The sequence below is a fragment of the Nuphar pumila genome, chromosome 8 (genome assembly GCF_984573655.1).
Source record: "Nuphar pumila chromosome 8, dmNupPumi1.hap1.1, whole genome shotgun sequence".
NCBI lineage: Eukaryota > Viridiplantae > Streptophyta > Magnoliopsida > Nymphaeales > Nymphaeaceae > Nuphar > Nuphar pumila.
In genome coordinates this window covers 127,389,325-127,409,327 of record NC_143256.1, presented here as the reverse complement: position 1 = coordinate 127,409,327, position 20,003 = coordinate 127,389,325, and the positions used below count along the sequence as shown (strand labels likewise).

General features: G+C 40.2%; 2 protein-coding genes across 2 annotated transcripts in view; one reads left to right on the top strand and one right to left on the bottom strand.

Moving 5' to 3' along the window:
- The window catches only part of LOC149830716 (serine/threonine-protein kinase TOUSLED-like), a 71,040-nt gene extending 69,817 nt beyond the window's left edge, over positions 1 to 1,223 (top strand). The window contains exons 16-17 of the mRNA XM_090016726.1: positions 132 to 293; positions 699 to 1,223. Of these exons, the coding sequence (XP_089872852.1) occupies positions 132 to 293; positions 699 to 794 (258 nt within the window). The 3' untranslated portion in view covers positions 795 to 1,223. The remainder of the gene's footprint in view (positions 1 to 131; positions 294 to 698) is intronic.
- Positions 1,224 to 7,692: 6,469 nt separating this feature from the next.
- On the bottom strand, positions 7,693 to 11,315 carry LOC149830715 (uncharacterized). The gene is made up of 9 exons (XM_090015907.1): positions 11,092 to 11,315; positions 10,779 to 10,983; positions 10,391 to 10,481; positions 10,078 to 10,223; positions 9,747 to 9,990; positions 9,504 to 9,608; positions 8,926 to 9,108; positions 8,459 to 8,663; positions 7,693 to 8,338 (listed from the first exon to the last, which is right to left on the bottom strand). Exons 1-9 carry the CDS (start codon positions 11,309 to 11,311, stop codon positions 7,851 to 7,853), a joined length of 1,887 nt encoding a protein of 628 aa, XP_089872033.1. The 5' UTR covers positions 11,312 to 11,315; the 3' UTR covers positions 7,693 to 7,850.
- Positions 11,316 to 20,003: the final 8,688 nt, after the last annotated feature.

Genomic DNA, 20,003 nt, shown 5'->3' with positions numbered 1-20,003 from the left:
ATGTGATCTGATTCTAGACATGAACTGAACTGGGTCCAAATGCTTGAATTCTTACTGTACTCAAAAGTCTGAGAGGACTGATTGGCTGTGATTTTCAGCTCCTTATTATCTTCTTCTGCTTTGAGATTCAGGTTGATGTTTGGTCGGCTGGTGTCCTTCTTTTCCAAATTCTGTTTGGTAAACGCCCTTTTGGGCATGATCAAACCCAAGAGCGGATACTTCGTGAGGATACTATTATTAGAGCCCGCAAAGTGGAATTTCCATCAAAACCTGCAGTCTCAAATGAGGCAAAAGTGAGTTCCTGGTTCTTACCATGTAAAAGCTAGAAACTAATATCATGTCAGGGTGTGAATGATGGCGTGGTCTCAATTTTGATCTCTCTCTCTCTCTCTCACACACACACACACATAAAGACACATTTGCACATACACCCAAAAACATGCATGCACGTACTCGCACATTTCCCAACTTTTCTTGATTGTAAACAAAATCTATTTTGCTGACATTTTATAAATAGTTATTTGAATTGTATTAATGCCGGAGTTGACCAACCCAGGCATCTTTAATTGTGCTCATTACTTATCAAATAGATGTTTTACTTTTTTATTTGTTTTTATCTTTATCACAAAGATGAAAACCAAGAAAATTTACAAATTCTGATGTGCACGTTGTTGACTTCTGTGCATGCAAAATACCAGGAATTTATAAGGCGCTGCTTGACTTATAACCAAGCTGAAAGGCCTGATGTATTGACTTTAGCTCAAGATCCATACCTGTCATATGCTAAGAGATAACTATTATTATACCTGAATGTGAAGAGATGAAGGATTTTTCTTATAGCCTCAACTGGAGTCATCAGCTGCAGTTCGAAGCATTTGTACAGCACGTAAAGCACCTTGTCTTCCACAATAACAATTAGAGATGAAGATGGAAAATATAGAAGAGCTCTCTCTCTCTCTGAGGCAATAGTATCGTGATGGAAAAAAGACAATAAATTTATTTTGCACTTTTTTTAGTATTTTTCATTGTTATTGTTTCACACTGTTATATTTTTCACTTTTTGCATTTGATGTGTATACCTCTTTAGCACTTTTGAGTGCCATATAAATGGCCTTTGGCCTAAGGACCCCCCCCCCCCCTATACTTCGGTAACGAGACTCTCTACCCCTCTCTATCTATCTATCTCTCTATGTACTTTGCTTTCGCTTGTTACAAAGAAAGTTTATGCATCTTTGTCTCTTTGCTCTCTATGTGTTTGTGCATTAATGTACTTTTGCTTCCGCTCTTGTGTGTGTGTTGAGAGCTTGCCTGTGCGCTTAAAAGGCCCGCTTTTGGTGCTTTTGATTGATCGAGGTTTCGTTGCGGGGGGCTTTGCTTCTAAGCTTGTGATAAGTTGGTACCAGAGTTTTGTCAACGTTGGGATTGACAATGTCGTCGAAGAAACAAACCATGACTCATTCGAGTAGTTAGGTTCCTCTCGAATAAGAGTTCAGCCATCGTGCATGATGTCATTGAGCTTATAGGAATCGTGACCAATGTGAAAAAGTTGGTCAATGTGACTACTGCTTCTCTTGTGATGCTTTATCATGAGATAAGAATTATTGGAGAGGAGCAGAGGACTCTCTGGAAGGTCTTGCCACTAGATTTGGGGATTCAGTAGACGATCTTTTCACCAAGTTTGATGATATGATAGAACGATTCAACACCATGACAACAAAGAATGACCACTTGGAGCGACAATTGAGGACTGTCCCAGCTGGTGGAGTAGTGGTGCATGTGGATAAACCGTGCATCAAGCTACCTGAACCCACAAAGTATATGGGCACTTGAAACTTGAGAGATCTTGAGAACTTTATTTACCAGATAGAACAGTACCACGATGTTGTTAGAGTTGAGGAAGATGCATACAGATTGCATATCACAATAATGTCCTTTACAGATGAAGCAACCCTTTGGTGGAGACGTCGCTTAGGTGATGTTTGACGAGAATTTTAAGAGAGAAGTACATGACTTCTTTTTATCAAAAAATGAGAAAAGATTGGCCTGCAAGAGGCTGCTAGCATTGAAGCATACAGGGTCAGTTTTTTATTATGTCAAGTGGTTCACTTTGGTGATGTTGGATATCGAAGATATGGGCGACACAGATCGGTTGTTCCACTTTAGGCATAGATTGCAAGGGTGAGCAGCTACGAAGCTCATTCAGCATGACCCTTCAACTCTCGTTGTGACGTTTGCTGTTGCAGAGAAGCTTGCAGAGCTCGATAGACACAACACGACATTTCAAAGTAGATAATATAGAAATGATCGTAACAACAATAATAATCGAAGGAATGACAATGAGTACAATGTTGACCATGAAAACCAAAAAAATCTTGGTCAACAAGATGGCTAAAATAACAATGATAATCAGAACAAGAACAATCCTCAAGGAATGAACTACCATCATTGTGATTGTTATATCTGTTACGGTGATCACTAGGCTCGAGCGTGTCCCAACAAAAATCGTGGTCAAGAAAATAGAGATAATCATGCACCCCGAGCCCTGAATGTCATTCAGGGTGAAAAAGTTTGTCAACCAGCAGAGGCGCCAACTATTGGGGCAATGCAGATGATGAATGCAGTGAAGGTAACAGCTACTGTAGAACTACATGTATGCAAGGAACTGATGTACTTAGAACTTCTGCTCAACGGGAGACTCACCAAGGCATTGGTAGACACAGGTACTATGTATAACTTCATCTCGTGAAGAAGCAGAACGTTTGGGATTATAGTGAAAGAAGAAGGAGAGTCGCATGAAGGCGGTGAACTCTGAAGCAAAAGTCATCTACGATGTTATCTGTAATGCGCCAGTGCGAATCCATAACTGGTCGAGAAGGACCACATTTTCAGTAGCCTCGATGGATGATTTTAAAGTCACCATTGGAATGAATTTTTTTTTATGTAACAAGGCAATGTTGATGCCTCACCTGAAAACTGCTAGCTTTGAGAGTGAGAATCAGCCCTGCGTGATAGCCACGCTGCTTGCAGAGAAGCCTCGTAAGCACTTTGTGTCTGCCCTCCAACTAAAGAGAGACATGAAAAGTGGTGATGCGACTTTTCTCATCACAATCCGGGCAGCAGAAGAAGCAGGAGAAGCCGCTAATGTTCTAGGGGCCTTAGCGCCCGTTTTGAAGGAATTTGGTGAAGTTATGCTAGTCGAACTATCGAAGAAGCTACCTTTGAGGCACAAGGTAGACCATCAGATTGAGCTAATGTCGGGTGCATGACCACCCACAATGGTTTCATACTGTATGAAAATTTTTGAGCTACAAAAATTGCGCAAACAACTGGATGACATGCTCGAAGCAGGGAGCATCCAACCATCCAAAGCTTCCTTTGGAGCACCTGTGTTGTTTTAGGCAAAGCACGATGGGTCAAAGCGTCTGTGTGTCGACTACAGAGCATTGAATAAATTGACAGTAAAGAACAATTATCTACTTTCTTTAATCGCATACTTGTTTGATTAGCTTGAAAAAGCTCAAGATATTGGCAAGTAAGAGTAGCTCAAAGAGACCAAGTCAAGACCACTTGTGTGACATGTTATGGGGCGTTCAAAATTTTTATTATGTCATTCGACCTGACGAACGCACCCACAACCTTCTCAACCTTGATGAACAAGATTTTCTACCTGTACCTGGATAAGTTTGTTGTAGTCTACCTAGATGACATAATGGTGTACAATGACTCTATAGAGCAACATATTCAACACCTTCAGATTATATTTCAGACTCTGAAGTTTCACTAGTTGTATGTCAAGCGAAAAAAATTTTGTTTAGTTAGAAAAAGTTCACTTCCTTGACTATGTTGTGGGAGGAGGCAAATTGAAAATGGACCACAAGAAGGTTGAAGCTATTCAAGAGTGGGAGCCGCTTGCTAAGGTTCTCGAATTACATTTGTTATTGGGACTTGCCAACTACTACCGACAATTCATTAAAGGATAATCTCAGATCGTCGCCCCACTCACTGATCTGCTAAAGAAAGACAAGCTATGGCTATGGTCTAATGCATGCCAAGAAGCTTTTGAGAAGCTGAAGTGTGCCCTGACAGAAGAACTTGTGTTATGGTTATCAGATTGCCAACCATCATTCGAAGTGCAAACTGGTGCGTCTGACTTCGTGATTGAAGGGGTGTTGCTTTAGGAAGGACATCCCATTGCATTTGAGAATCGTAAGTTGAATGATATCGAGCGATGATACACTGTGCACAAGCACAAAATATTAGCAGTTGTGCATTGTCTCCACATATAAAAGTACTATCTTTTAGGGTCGCAATTCATTGTGCGTACTAACAATGTTGTGATGAGTTACTTTTAGACTCAGAAGAAGTTGAGTCAAAGACAAGCCCGTTGACAAGATTTTCTGGCAGAATTTGATATGATCCTTGAGTACAAGTTAGGCATGACTAATGTTATTGTTGACGCTTTGAATCGAAAGGCGAAACTTGCAACACTGCTCACTTGGGACGACAAAGTCAGTCAACCAATGAGTGATCTTCTTGAGCAAGTTCGGAAAGCATTAAAAATGATTTGAGAGCTCAACAACTGATCACGCTTGTAAAGGAAAGAAAGACACAAAGATTTTGGATGGAAGATGATTTGCTCTGCTTCACGAGAGATTGTTTATATATTTTGCAATATGATACTATACGAAGGCGCTTAATGCACGAGTACCACAATACTATTTGGGAGTGTCACCTAGGACAACAGAGGACTTTGGCGTTGTTGGAACGTGCGTTCTACTAGCCGTAAATATACAACAATGTGGATGTCTATGTGCAAACTTGCTTGATTTGTCAACAAGACAAGCCTGTCAACCAGAGACCTGCAGGATTATTGGAGCCGCTACCAGTGTCGAGTCGTCCGTGGGAGTGCATCTTCTTGGATTTTATCGTCAGCCTACAAAAAACTCAAGGTTGCAATTCAATCTATGTAGTCATGGATAGGTTTTTTAAGTATGTTATCCCCGTGTCTGTCCCTGCCACCTGCTTAGTTGCCAATACCACAAAGTTGTTCATGCAAAATGTGATTAAGTATTGGAGAATACCCGAGAACATCGTCAGCAAAAGCGACGCCTGCTTCACAAAAAAATTTTGGCAAGAAGTATTTCGCTTGATGGGGACAGACTTGCATTTCAACACAAGTTTTCATCCCCAAACCGATGGGAAAACAGAGAAGATCAACGACATGCTGGAGGAATATCTTCGGCACTTGTTAGTGCCAACCAAAGAGATTGAGTTGATTTACTTGATGCTGCCCAATTCTGCTATAACCTCCAGAAGACTGAGTCATCCGGCCATAATCCATTTAAAGTTACAACAGGACAACAATTGTATACTCCGCATTCTCTTGCCGCGCGAGGATGTGGCAAAACGCCTTATGCATACTAGTTTATCATAAATTGACAGGATCAAACAGAATTGGCCAAGGTGTATTTGAACAAAGAGACCAAGCACATGAAGAAATAGGCGGACGAGAAGCGTAGGCCAACCAAATTTCATGTTGGAGATAAGGTATTGGTGAAGCTCTTTCCCAACCGCACAACCATCTTTCGGGGCCACCACCGTGGCCTCATTCGCAAGTATGACAGACCATTCACCATCACCAAGCACGTTGGAAACTTGGCGTATAGACTGGAGTTACCATCAAATTTTCAAGTGCATCCAGTCTTTCATGTGTGCAACCTGAAGCCATTCCATGAAGATGAAGGGGATCCTCAACAGAGTATGCATCAACGTGTTCTCATCCCATAGTGCACGACATCAACAATCAACATCACAGGCAAAGAACCAGAAGTCATCCTCAGCCACTCCAACAACTACATTGGCGAAGTCAAGAAGTACCTCGTGCAGTGAAAATGTTTACCAGAAAGTGAAGTTACCTGGGAGAAAGCTATACACATGTGTCAACATCATCAACTTGTGGAGAGCTACCATGAACGATTGACGTCAAAAATGGTGCCAACTTAGGCCGGGGAACGTGTTTTGGACCGCCATATTTTTTACTTTTTGCATCTGATGTGTATTATCTTTGGCACTTTTTAGTGCCATATAAATGGCCTTTGGCCTAAGGACCCCCCGTGCATGCACGTACTTTTGTTTTCGCTCTTGCGTGTGTGTTGAGAGCTTGCATGTGCGCTTAAAAGGCTTGCTTTTGGTGTTTGTGATTGTTCGAGATGTCGTCGCGGGGGCCTTCGCTTCTAAGCCCATGACAATTATATATTGTAAGTCCATAATAGCATGTAAACTAGTTTAATAGAAACCATGTTCGTGATGTTTCTTCATGTTTTGTTCTCTGTTTTTCGTTTTTTGGTTTCCAATGGACTTTGAAGTTTAAACCCAAGGCCCTAGGCTAAGATCACCTATTTTTGTTTTTTATCGGCAATTTCTTGTAAAATGGAAAGAGAACTCCGAGTTGAAGCTCAGGTCAGGATGGAGTAGGGTTAGCTTCATCCTTTTATTTTTGTGGGTAACACATAAACCATCACCTTGGTTTGGACCATAGTTATTTGTAAACTAAATGGATACAAGATGTGATGTGTGAAGTGCAAACGGGAAGCGGGATATAATTGTGAAGGGATTATGGAAGTGCATGAAAACTAAAAAGGGAACACATAGAAAGCAATATGAAGTACATGAGAAAGCAAATAAAAAATGACAGTGAGCACATATAAAATGATATAAAACCAACATTCAAGCTTGTTATAAAAAAAAAGTCATCATTTTATGAAATGAAGAGGAAGCGTACTTCTCACTAAAAAGAATCGACTTTCTCATATTTTGAAAGTGGGTTTCCCAAAGCTTCCTCTTCTTTTGAAAAGGTGAGGAATTTTCCACTTCCGAAGCTAGATTCCAGGGAAACAAGCTTCGCCCATGTAGCAAGAAGCTTTGGGTAACTATAGTTTGGACATTCCATTACGGGTTGAGAGGTGCAATGTTGACTGTGGCCTTATTTCGGTGTACTGATATGAGTATTTTCCATTTGCTCCCTGAAGATAGTTTACTTTTGAGCAAGGGATGCACACCCTGGATATTGAATTCTTAGTGTTCTTTAACTTGAACACCTTAAGCCGACCCGCCTAAGCCAAGGCCAAAGGGCATAACCAAGAAGTAGAATGCTGTGCATCGTGTTTGAATTATTGCTTTGAAGTTTGAACAACCGTCCCGCTAGTTGGATTCTGGACTAAAAGGACAACTGTTCATCAGATAGCAATGCAAACAGATTGGATTTGGTTCGGATTATCGTTGACATGAATCTGAAACTGAATTTTGAGCAGTAAATCCAGATAGAAATTTAAGATAGATCTGATAAAGTAGATTACAAATCCACATCTTACAGGTAAAAATAGGTTAAAAAGTACTTTACATGTAAAACATGTGGACTGATTGGACTGGATCCAGATCTGTGTCTGAATTCAAACAGTTTGACAAGCAAGCAGAAGATTTCTATATAATACAGCAGCAAAGTTTGAAAAAGTCTGGGCATTTATCATCTAAGATAGAAATCTTCCACATTGGGTTTCTAAAGCTCGACATTTGTAGTCAAGGATAAGAAAGTCTCCGTCAAAAGGAATTCAAGCAACAAGAATAACGAGGGAAACCACAATATTCATCCTCTCACTCACAACATAGATGAGAAAGAATTCTCATTGAATGGAATTAGAAATCGACATGGCAATCCTTATGAACATCTATGTTACTATATCTTAGTGGTTCTCATCATATATAATGTTCTATTACAGGCAATGTGGGTGTAAAGAACAATTGAACTAGACCAGACAGCATCGACAAATGGTTGAAACCAAGCAAAGTTTCCTCTATCTTGCCATGGTAGGGGAAGTTGTCAGTCCAAAACCGAATGGGAAAAGTGGGTCATAGTGCTTGTCACCGACGCTCATCGGGAGCTGATCCACGCTCTTGAACCAAGTCCGGGAAAGCTTGCCTGTGAAACCATAGTCACCAAAGAGGACATCTGCAATGCCTTGGCCTTCAGTTCCGGGCAACCATGCAGCGACCAGAGCATCAAGTTGTGATACATACGGCTCAATGACTACAGGCCTGCCTGATATGATGACCACCACACACTTGACAGACCCGCAAACGTTTTGGATGACGGAAGGACCAGGGTTAATAATGGTTAGGTTCATGCTATCACCATAGGTTTCTGCATAAGGAACCTCCCCAACAACCACAACAGCATAGGAAAATCCATTCTTCTTGACAAATTCAGCATCCGGATTTTCTTCATATACAACTTTAGTCTTGGAGCTTACTGTTGATTTCACGGCACTGAGAATGGTTGTTCCTACAATAAGCGAGAAACCTTTGTTAGAAAGTAGAAACTTGAGTTGTGCATGTGCATGTGCATGTGCATGAAGAGATCAAATAAAGATAGAACTAGTGTTAGATGAACATGGGTTCATACCTTGAGTGACATTGTTTCCTGATACACCTTGCCATTGGATTGTCCACCCACCACATTGGTAGCCCAAGTTATCGGCATGGGTTCCGGCAATGAGGATCTTAGGGGCCTTCTTGTCAAGTGGCAATACAGGCTTGTTGCCAGGCTTTCCATTCTTGAGTAAGACCAGTGATTTCCTGACTGCTTCCCTAGACAATTCTCTATGAGCCTGCCCAACAATACATTTTCCATGAATTTCTCTGGCAGTGTCAAAATCCTGATAAATTCACAACTACAAAAAATGGCAAATGCAAGGAAACAAACTGCTTATAGGTTGCTACAAGATAATTAAAAAGAGAACAAACGGAGAATTGGGGAAGTTCTGGCAATACTAGTGCCATTTCATTACATTTCCAAGTCCAAGTATGTGTTATTGGGGACTATTCAGAATTTTAAAAATCAATGTATGTGATTATATGAATAGAACAGACCTGGCTACCAAGTTCATTGACCAAACTGTAATCTGCATAGGGATTTTCAAAAAGGCCCATCATGAACTTGACTCTCAAGATCCGGTGAACTGCATCGTCGATTCTGCTCATTGGAATCACCTTATTTTGAACTTGGTAGGTTAGATCATCAATGAACTCTGTGTAGTTCAATGGAACCATGACCTGCGTTATACAATTAAGATGCCTCACTGTTAGCAAAACCATAATGACTACAAAACATTTTCACTTTTATAAGAGCAGAGCGGATCATAGTCAACACAAAAGGTAGGAAATAGCTCTTTATGAAAATTTTCATATATCATACAATACATATTGATGTGCAGGACTCCAAACTGAACAAGCTTATCAGATGACCTAAATCAAAGGCATTATTCTCGGCAAAAATAGGCGAGCAGATTTAATTATACAACTTCCTGCATGGGCATAACGAATAGCTTTTTATAAAATTGCAAATATCATGTTGCTTTAGCTTAACATATTTGGTCACAAAACTTGGTTTATCAAAATGACCTAATATAAACAACACTCTTATTTGCAAATGAGAGCATGCATCTCACCATATCAATGCCAGCATGAATTCCAGCTTGAACCGAATGTGAGAAGTTTGCATGTGGTGGTGAGGTAATCCTGTCAATGCCCTGCCAATCTGAAATAACAAAGCCCTGCCATATAATCACATGATACCGCAAATTATTACAACTCTACAAGTTGGATCCATAGGAATGAGTTTATTTTTGAAGTATACGATCTATACATTCTCGAGTTTGAAGACGTCTGATTTATCAGGTTGATCAACATACCTTGAATTTGAGGTGGTTCTTGAGAAAACCAGTAATCAAGCCACGATTTGAGTGCATTTTTTCCCCGTTCCAGCTTGAGTAAGATACCATGACAGTTGAGACCCCTTTGTTAACAGCATCATAATATGGAGCCATGTGGATTTTAAGCAAGCCACGGCGGTCAATGATGGTGTTGTTCTCATTGATTCCATCATGCGTACCACCATCACCCACATAGTGCTTAGCGCAGGCAGCAACATGGCGACTGCATATCAGGAGGCACAAGAAAAATAACTAGATGCAAGAAAAATATAAATGGAAATTAGATGTCCAAGGGCAGTTAGCCACTCACTTTCCATCAACAAAAGGAACACCCTTCCTTGAAATTGAGGGCAATTCTCCCTGTAAACCAGGAATGATTTCTGTCATAGATTTAACAAGTTCAGGATTCTCACTGTAGCTCTCATAGCAGCGGCCCCATCTTGGGTCCCTACATACCTGTTCACAATAGAACCAGCTAAATTTGAATCAAGACATACCACATGAACATGAATTACATAGAATGACTGTAAAAGAATAAAATATACTGTGGTTTTTTTAAATAAAAAATTGATTCATTCTTTAAAAGTGTGTTTTTTCAAAATCAACAACCGATTGGTTCTTACCGCAACACAGGGTGCAAAAACATAAGGAATGCCAGTGGCTCTAACTTCTAAAGCAGTAGCCTCACCAATCCTTTTTACAAGCTCAGGATCCCTAAAGCCAAGGCATTAATAGACACACATAAGAACCATAAAAAACTTAATGAATTATGGCCATAAGGAATGGCAACAAAAACATCCTGAAACTTGAAACAGATACATGGTAGAGTAGTAATCAATCTAATACCAGCATACCCATTACCTACATCTAAGAAACAATCTATCAAATGCTAGAAACTAACATCACCAAGTTACAAGCTCCAATCTTCGGTACCAGCAGAAAAAGAAATTTACAATTAAATTTTCAAGGAGATAAAAGGACACTAAGCTTAAATTTGAATCTATTGCTTGCCTGGTAGCTCCAAGACCAACATTATGAGGGAAGATGGTAGCCTTGTAAACGTTGTTATGCCCATGAACAGCATCAATGCCATAAATCATTGGGATTTGGAGACGGGTAGACATTGCTCCTTTCTGAAACCCATTTACCATATCAACCCAGTCTTGTGCAGTAGCTTGAGGGTGAGGCACGCTTCCACCTCCACTCAACAAACTTCCTGTTGAATTCCTTTACACTTTTACTGTTCATAAGCATTGTATGCAAAAGCTAACCAACAATACCAACAATCTAAAACTGTGGGCTTTGTAACAACAATTAAATGTACCTATGAAATACTTTTGAATTACATCTGCAGATGCAACTGTGCGGTCGATTTGTGTCATCTGTCCAATCTTTTCTGCTAGAGTCATCCGCCTCAACAGATCATTGATCCTAACATTCAGTGGCTCTTTTGGATCCTTGTATCTAACATGGCCTGCTTCTCCAGTACCGAAGCAAACAAATAACAATAGAAAGCAGACAATGGGAACTCTGAAACACGCCATCTTTCGGCCCGATGGATGGCCTCCTCTAATTCCTAGTATAAGATTGAAAAAGGATTAGAAAGGTAGGATTGAATTTAGAATAACAATGGTTAATAAGATAAAAGGCACATTGAGGGGGGGTGATCAGATGCACCTGTTTATCCAGAAAAGTGAAATCCTACTTTTCTGGATAAACCAGGAAATAATATAAGGACTGAAGTCACAAAAAATCGAGAACACCAAACTGCCTTTAGGAGACTGGAGGTGCAAATCAAGAATACAAAAAGTAAAGCCAGCAGAGCCAGAAATTTTATTAAAAGCAACAAAAAAAATCAGGAATCCGAATACGACAACTGAAAATAAAGATATGTGATAAATAGGAAAGAGCAAAAACCACATTGAGTGCAAAGCAATAAAAGTCAGCAAAGTCAGCAAACAGAGACAGGCACTCACATGCACAATAAAAAAAGGATTTTTTTTTCGGAAAAGTCCGTTGACAGAGACAGAGAACCACGAAAGATAAATAACAGAAACAAAATTTACAAAAAAAGGTTCAAAATCAGAAAAATCACCTCTAAATTCTAAGTCTCAAGTTCATTCATTAAGAAAAAAAAATTCTAAATCTCCAGTTCATTCATTGAGAAAAAAATATCTAAGTCATCAAAATAGAAAGAATATTAATCCCAAAAAGCCACTCCGCCTCACGAACACAAGACAACCTTTACATTAAAATAGAATGACAAAAAGAATAGCAGAGTTTCATATGCCCCAAAATTAACAAAAAGTAGAAAAGTGAATTTCTCTCAGAGTATAGACAGTGCAGCTCAGAACATTTTTCTTTCACATAAAAAGAACTATTAAAGCACTGTAAACTAGCGCGCTTATCTTCCCCATATGATTCACCAACCATAAAAAAAATCACTTCACAAAAAATCAAACACTAAATGAAGACAAATCTACTTTGGGAAGTAAACCCTCAACAACAGATCATCTTCGGATCCGAAAAAAGAAACCACACGAATAAGGTCATGGCAACCAGCATTACTATAATGTAACAAGACCCATCAACGACCCGAAAAACTCAATACATATAAAAAAAATCGATAAAATTGACTTTTTGAATGAACTCTCAACTACAATCCATCTAAAGAACAAGAAAAAAGGAAAACCGAATAATGCACTCCAAAAATCATACTAGGAAGCATTACTATGGTGTAAAAGAATCACCAACTATCCATAAAAAACAATATTTCTTTTAAAAATAAAAAACCAAGATCAAATCAAATATAAAATTCAAATACAATCAACAAAATTTTAAAAAATCAAAAGAGCGTACATAAAAATCACATCAGCTAGAGACAACAACACTCTCCAAAGAACATGATCACCCATTCACATAATATACCAAATAAACTAAGAAAAGGCAAACATTTTTTTCTTCGTGTCGTTCGGAGAGCTCCAAAGATTGACGAAGAGATGGGAACGGAGCAGAATCAATAGTATTTATAACGGCAGAGGTGGTGGTTTTCTAGTAGCAAAAGGAAAAAGAGGTGGTAGAACTAATTACTGGATAACAACTGATATTAGAAGAAATAATAGCAAAGTACTCTTTTACCCTCCATCCTCTTCTAAACAACTATTGGACTTCTGGCTTTCTCTTGGAGGATTTTTTTTTTTATTTACACAGAGAAACCGCCCTGGATCATGATTCATGGACCTAGCCTCGCTGGCTTGGCCTGCCGTAATACGATCACTGTCCTGGTAGCGTAAAACTCTGTGAGGAGGTCGCCACGCTTCTGCTTGCTAAAGAGGTGTCTGATAGATAAGTTCTCCAAAATCGGTAACTCAGGAAGATACGAATCCAGGTTGATCCCTGGATTACCGACTCCTCTAATGTAGGCAAGCCAAGAGGAGTCGCTTCCCGCGTTCGGTTACTTTGACTCAGCGATTTGCTCCTAAAATGAAGGCTGACTCATCAATGAAATATCTGCCTGAAAATCATATAGTGAATAACAGCTATCATGATAGCAGTTATCGTTATCATATAACTGTTGTTATTACCCATATTCAATATGCGTGAAAATCATATAGTGAGCAACAGTTATTATGAAAACAATTATCGTTATCACATAACCTTTATTGTTATTTCCGATATTCGTTGTTCCTATAAATACAATTATTGTATCAAAATGTATATCAGAACTACATAAATATATAGTGAATAACAGCTATCATGATAACAGTTATCGTTATCATATAACTGCTATTGTTATTGCCGATATTCAATATGCGTGAAAATCATATAGTGTGCAACAGTTATTCTGATAACAATTATCGTTATCACATAACCTTTATTGTTATTGTCAATATTCGTTGTTCCTATAAATACAATTATTGTATCAAAATGTATATCAGAACTACATAAATATATATATCTGCGGTCACGCGAAAGTGTAAGACAAGCTTTCTTCTCAATATCGTACATTTCATTTTTTTTCATGGTATTAGAGCCACAAGCTCACTCCAGCGTTTCAATGGTTGCCAGCATCACCGCAACTAAGTGAAATATCGTAGCAAGTCTCCTATCAATCAAGTTGAACAGAGAAAATTACCTTCTCTATTGAGCCAAGATCTTCTCAAGTTTGTAGATGACTCTTCTTCTCAACCCCCTGAGTTAATTCGCTCCGAAGGCGAAAAACAAGAAGCAAATCCGGAGTTCTACGCTTGGCGCAAGTCTGATCAACTTGCCTTAAGCTGGATTAAGGCTACAGTTTTTTGATCTACAATGAGCCAAATCATGAGAAACCAAGACCGCACGAGAAGCCTGTGTCATGCTAGAAAAATCCCATGGATCTCAATCACTACTGAGAATCATACTTCTGAAGAAAGATCTTACCTTCGTTAAGAAAGAAAGCATGGACATGGACACATATCTAACCAAAATCAAGTTTCTGTTACTGCTGCAAATAATCAAGTCGATGACACTAACTTGGTGCAAATCACTCTCAACGATCTTCCAATCGAATATGAGAGTTTTGTTACCTCTGTCACTATCGGAGCTACCTGGCACTCGTTTGTCGACCTGTAGGACCTCCTGATCAACCAGGAAAAATGAGTCATCATGCTTTATCTTGTGCAAACTGAAATCCCAGAAGCCTCTCAAACTGTCTTTTACAGCCTCCAGAGAACAGGGTCATGAACATGGCCCCTATAGGGGTCGATGGAATCAAGGTTGTGGTCAGAGAAGGCCTATCTCCAAAAATTCAAATCAATCCTTCAACAATTCTCCAAATCAACGGGGCCCTATCATCTACAAGTATTGCGGAAAACGCGGTCACGCTGCGAAAAACTATTGGGATATTCTTATAGCTTTTTCAACCATGTCATTACATCAACCCACTGATGACCATTGGTACTCTGACACTGGTGCCACCAATCATTTGACCATGGATGATCAACAGTTTACAAATAAGTCGTCTTATCAGGGCAATGAGTCCATTATGATCGAAAATGGTAAGACGTTACCCATATCTCATGTTAGTGATTTGGCTTTATTTTCCAAAGGCTCTACGTTTACTTTAAAAAATGTTCTTCACGTGTCCGACATTAATAAAAATTTATTATCTATGGGCAAATTCACGGAGCACAATGATTGTATTTTCGAATTCACCCCCTTTGCATTTTTTGTTAAGGATCGGCACACCGACAAGATTCTGCTTCAAGGGTCGAAAACCAACACAGACCTCTATCCAATTAAAGCGAGTGACACCTTGATGATGGCAGCTTATGCAGGACCCTTCTGCATATTGGATCTCTGGCATCAGCACTTCGGGCACGCAAACAAGAAGATTGTCTATTTTCTTAAATCCAATAATGTTATTTCTTTCAATAATAAAAGTGCCACTGTTTGCGAACATTGTCTTGTTGGAAAAGCTAGAAAACTTCCTTTTGAACATTCTTTGTCATATACTTCACATCCACTTGAACTCTTGCATGTTGATGTCTAGGGCCTCGCTCTGGTTGTTTCTTGTGAACGTTTTCGGTTCTATCTTCTAATTGTGGATGATTTTAGTCGATTTTCATGGTTTTTTCCTTTAACAACAAAATCTCAAGTTTTTTACTGCTTTAAAGATTTCAAGCCTATTGTTGAAAGTCAAACTGGGTTTCGTATCAAATCCTTCAAATCTGATAATGGTGGTGAGTTCACAAGTAGGGAGTTTGAGACATATCTTCAATCCAATGGCATTTTTCATTGCTTCTCATGCCCTCACACGCTTGAACAAAATAGACTCGGTGAGCGGAAACACCAACATGTTGTGGAAACTGCACTGAGTCTCTTGAGTCATGCATCATTATCCCATGACTTCTGGGTTGATGCATTTTGTACTGCGGTCTATCTTATCAATCACTTACCTACTCTAGTCCTTAATCGCAAAACCCCTTTTGAACTTCTACTAAACAAATCTCTTGAATATCATCATCTTTGTGTCTTCGGCTGTCTTTGCTACCTGCTTGTAATTTCACCAAGTTCCAACCGAAAACCAAAGCCCATATTTTTCACAGGTACCCTCCTCGCCATAAGGGTTACATTCATTTTCATCCTCCTACTGCTTGTGTTTATGCCTCACACCATGTACTTTTTGATGAATCTCTCTTTCCTCCTCCAAGGTCTTCATCTTCTATATCTTCGAGTACTCTTGATCAGTGGGGCGTCTCCCCCTTGGTCATGTTAGTAAATCTCTCTTCCTCACTTGCTACTTTCCCACCCTCCTCCACTCTAGCACAGCCTTCCTTGGCTTCATCTTCTCCCATTGCCTTTTTGGTGTCGTGCTCCGTCGTCTCTCCCATATCTGATCCTTCCTCTTCTGGTCCTGTGGTCCCTTTCTCTGAGACCGTTCGCTTAGTTCCTGACCCCCCACCTACTCAACCTCCCGATCGCACCCATCCAATGGTCACTCGGTCCATGATTGGTTCTCTTAAACCCAAATCTTTTTCCGCATCTTTGTATCCCCTCCCTTATTCTGCCTTCAGCACCCATCTTCTTGAGTCTGAACCCATCACCTATAAGCAGGCCATCAAGCATACCCATTGGCGCTCTACCATGGCGGATGAGTATGTTGCTCTCTTACTGAATCGCACCTGGCATCTCGTTCCTCTTAATCACCAGTTGAATGTGGTTGGTTCTAAGTGGGTGTACCATATCAAACGACATGCGGACGACTCCATTGCCCGTTATAAGGCTTGTCTTGTTGCCAAAGGCTTTCATCAGGAAGAAGGTGTTGATTTCTTTGAGACATTCAGTCTCGTTGTTAAGCCCACTACTATCCGTGTGGTTCTCTCTCTTATGGTTTCCTTCAAGTGGCATATTCGTCAACTGGATTTCACCAATGCCTTTCTCAATGGCTTCCTGGATAAAGATGCTTATATGAGCCAACCACCTGGTTTTGTGCACCCTCATCTTCCTAATCATGTGTGCAAACTTGATCGGGCACTTTATAGTCTCAAACAGGCTCCACGAGCATAGTACCAGCGTCTCGATTCTTATCTGGTCTCTAATGGTTTTGTTATTTCTCAATCAGATGCTTCTCTTTTTATTTTTCACCCGGGCAGTGTTATTATTTATATTTTAGTTTATGTGGACGACATTGTCATCACTGATACCTCCTCTACAACGATCTCTCATCTTATTTCCCGTCTTGGTGCAGCTTTCTCTATTAAGGATCTTAAGAGGCTCGGCTATTTTCTTGGTATTGAGGTGTTTTATTCCTCTACTAGCGTGATTCTCTATCAGCGGCTCTACACACTTACACTTCTTCAATGAGCTTGCATGGCTGACGCCAAACCCGTTTTCACACCCATGAGCTCCTCCTCCAAGTTATCCAAAGATGGCTCTGCCATATTTCAGGATCCTACCCTTTATTGAAGCATTGTTGGTGGTCTGCAATACCTGTCTCGTACTCGTCCTGATATCGCCTTTGCTGTCAATAAGGCTTGTTAGTTTATGCATCAACCGACTGCCGCTCACTGGTCAGCTGTGAAATGAATCCTGTGCTACTTGAAAGAGACTTTTCATCATGGCCTCCTTCTTCAGTCCTCATCTTCTCTTCAGCTCAGTGCCTACTAAGATGCAGACTGGGTTGGCTGCTCTGATGATCGCAAGTCCACTGCTGGCTTTGTTGTCTTTCTTGGCCCTATTATTGTCTTTTGGTCATCCCGCAAGCAAAAAACTATGGCTCATTCTAGTACGGAGGTTGAATACAAAGTCTTGGCCTGCGCTGTGTCTGATCTCTTGTGGTTACACTCTCTCTTATGTGAACTTGGGTTACCTTCCAGCGCACCTCCTGTGCTATGGTGTGATAATATCGTTGCGCTCTATCTTGTTGTGAATCCTATGTTTCACGCTTGGACCAAGCATATTGAAATTGACTTCCATTTTGTTCGTGATCACGTTTGCAATGGTCATCTCCAAGTTCAGTTTATCTCCTCACGTGATAAGCTTGCGGATGGACTCACTAAACTGCTTCCTTTTGCGCAGTTTGTTAGTCTTCGGCACAAGCTCAACGTGCAGCCCCCCTCCCCCCCCCCCCCCCCCCCCCCCCCCCCCATTGAGCTTGCAGGGGCGTAATAAGATAAGTTCTCCAAAATTGGCAACTCAGGAAGATACAAATCCAGGTTGATCCCTGGATTACCGACTCCTCTAATGTAGGCAAGCCAAGAGGAGTTGATTCCCTTGAAGATGGTGTTTAGTTACTTTGACTCAACGATTTGCTCCTAAAATAAAGGTTTACTCATCAATGAAATATCTAGTACAGTTGCTAGATGCGTGAAAATCATATAGTGAATAACAACTATTATGAAAACAATTATCATTATCATATAACTGTTATTGTTATTGTCGATATTCAATATGCATGAAAATCATATCGTGAGCAACAGTTATTATGATAACAGTTATCATTATCACATAACCTTTATTGTTATTGGCGATATTCGTTGTTCCTGTAAATACAATTATTCTATCAAAATGTATCAGAAATACATAAATATATATATCAACCCTCCATCCCACAGAGTCAAACCCTTTTGGGGCTTCTCTTGGAGGAATATGAATGTCATTTTCAAATAGTAAAGGTAGGGATGGCAATGGACCAAGGGGAAATGGTCCCCGCCCTGCCTCGCCTGTTTGGACTGGGGATGAAGGACATGAAACGGGGATAGAGGCGGGGATGAAGGTTAAAATCAAAAGCCGTGAGGGGATGGACTTATACTTTCTCCCACTCCGTCCCATCCCCAATCCTTCTAAGGGATGCGCCTCCCTGCCCTACTCGATGAGAGAGAGAGAGAGAGTTTGAGAGAGTTGAGAATGAGAAAGGAGGAGAGCGCCACCGTTGGAGGAGGTAAATGCTCCCCCTTCCCCTATTATTCTTCTTTTTTTCTGTTTTGTGAAAGAGGCCGACAGCCATGATTGTCGGCATATCTATCGAAAGGAGGCCGACAACCAGTTACAAAGGGAGAGAGAGAGAGAGAGAGAGGGTAGGAACCCACTACCTCAGCCGACAGCCGCTGTGGATGCCGATGTCTCTTCTCAACGAGAAAGAAGGGAGGGACAAAGGGTGGTGTCATCTGTCCTAATTAACCACCATGGTTGCCGGTTGTGCCAGCGTGAACAGGGAGAGGGCGAGACAGAGGGAGGAACACCCTCTGTCTCGACCATATTGTCATGTCAGACCAGTAAAAAGAAGAAGGAACGATCATCTCAATCGTTCCCAGTCATATGCCCGACCAATTCAGTCTGGGCTGTACCAGACAAAGTCAACCCAATTTGAACCGGTCTGGATGTGAACCCAGACCGAGTCAGGTTGGATTGAGGAACTGACTCAGTTCTGGTGCAGCTCAGACCGAGTCTGGTCAGAAAAAAAAGAGAGATCAAAACTAAACCAGACCGACTCAGTCTAGTTTAGTCCAGACCAATTGTGGTCAATATATATATATATATATATATATATATATATATATATATATATATATATATATATATATATATATATATATAAGAGAACCGAGATGGGTTAAGCCCTGTCTCGATTTTCTTGTTTTAGGTCTAGATTGAATTGGACCTGAGTCAGGGTCTAGTTCAATCCAGTTGATCTGGACTGGTCTAGATTAGACCAGACCCAGACTCAACTGGGTTTAGATCTAGTTTATAGATAAACAGATCAGTCCTAAATCCAGATCAAAACTGGGTCTAGATCTAATCTATAACTAGATGGATTAGTTCTAGATCTAGATCATAACTGGGTTTGGATCTGGTCTGTAACCAGACAGATCAGTTTTTGATCCAGATAAGAACTGAGTTTGGATCCTGTGATTAGGTGAATCAATTTTGGATCCTGACTGGAACTGAATTGGATCCAGTCCAATCTGTTTTTGATTGAAGCTGAACTGGATCTAGTCTAGTCTGTTTTTTATTAAAACTGAATTGCATCTAGTCCAGTTTATTCTGGACTAGATTAATTATGGATCCTGACTAGAATTAAACTGAATCCAGTACAGTCTGTTCCTCCTGACTGAGACTGAACTAGATTTAGTCCAGTATGTTCCTAACTGGAATAGAACTGAACTAGCCCAATTTATTTCTAGTAAGAATAGTTTGAGTCCAATCTAGTTACACCAATCTGAATATGGATACACATCACTTAGTGAGCAGATATGA

Excerpts from the sequence above, each read along its gene's own strand:
- LOC149830715 (XM_090015907.1), bottom strand. The coding sequence starts at position 11,311 with ATGGCGTGTTTCAGAGTTCCCATTGTCTGCTTTCTATTGTTATTTGTT. Across the intron at positions 9,609-9,746 it reads AGAACCACCTCAAATTCAAG|GGCTTTGTTATTTCAGATTG; the intron begins GTATGTTGATCA and ends ATTATATGGCAG. Across the intron at positions 8,664-8,925 it reads TCAATGAACTTGGTAGCCAG|GCTCATAGAGAATTGTCTAG; the intron begins GTCTGTTCTATT and ends ATTGTTGGGCAG.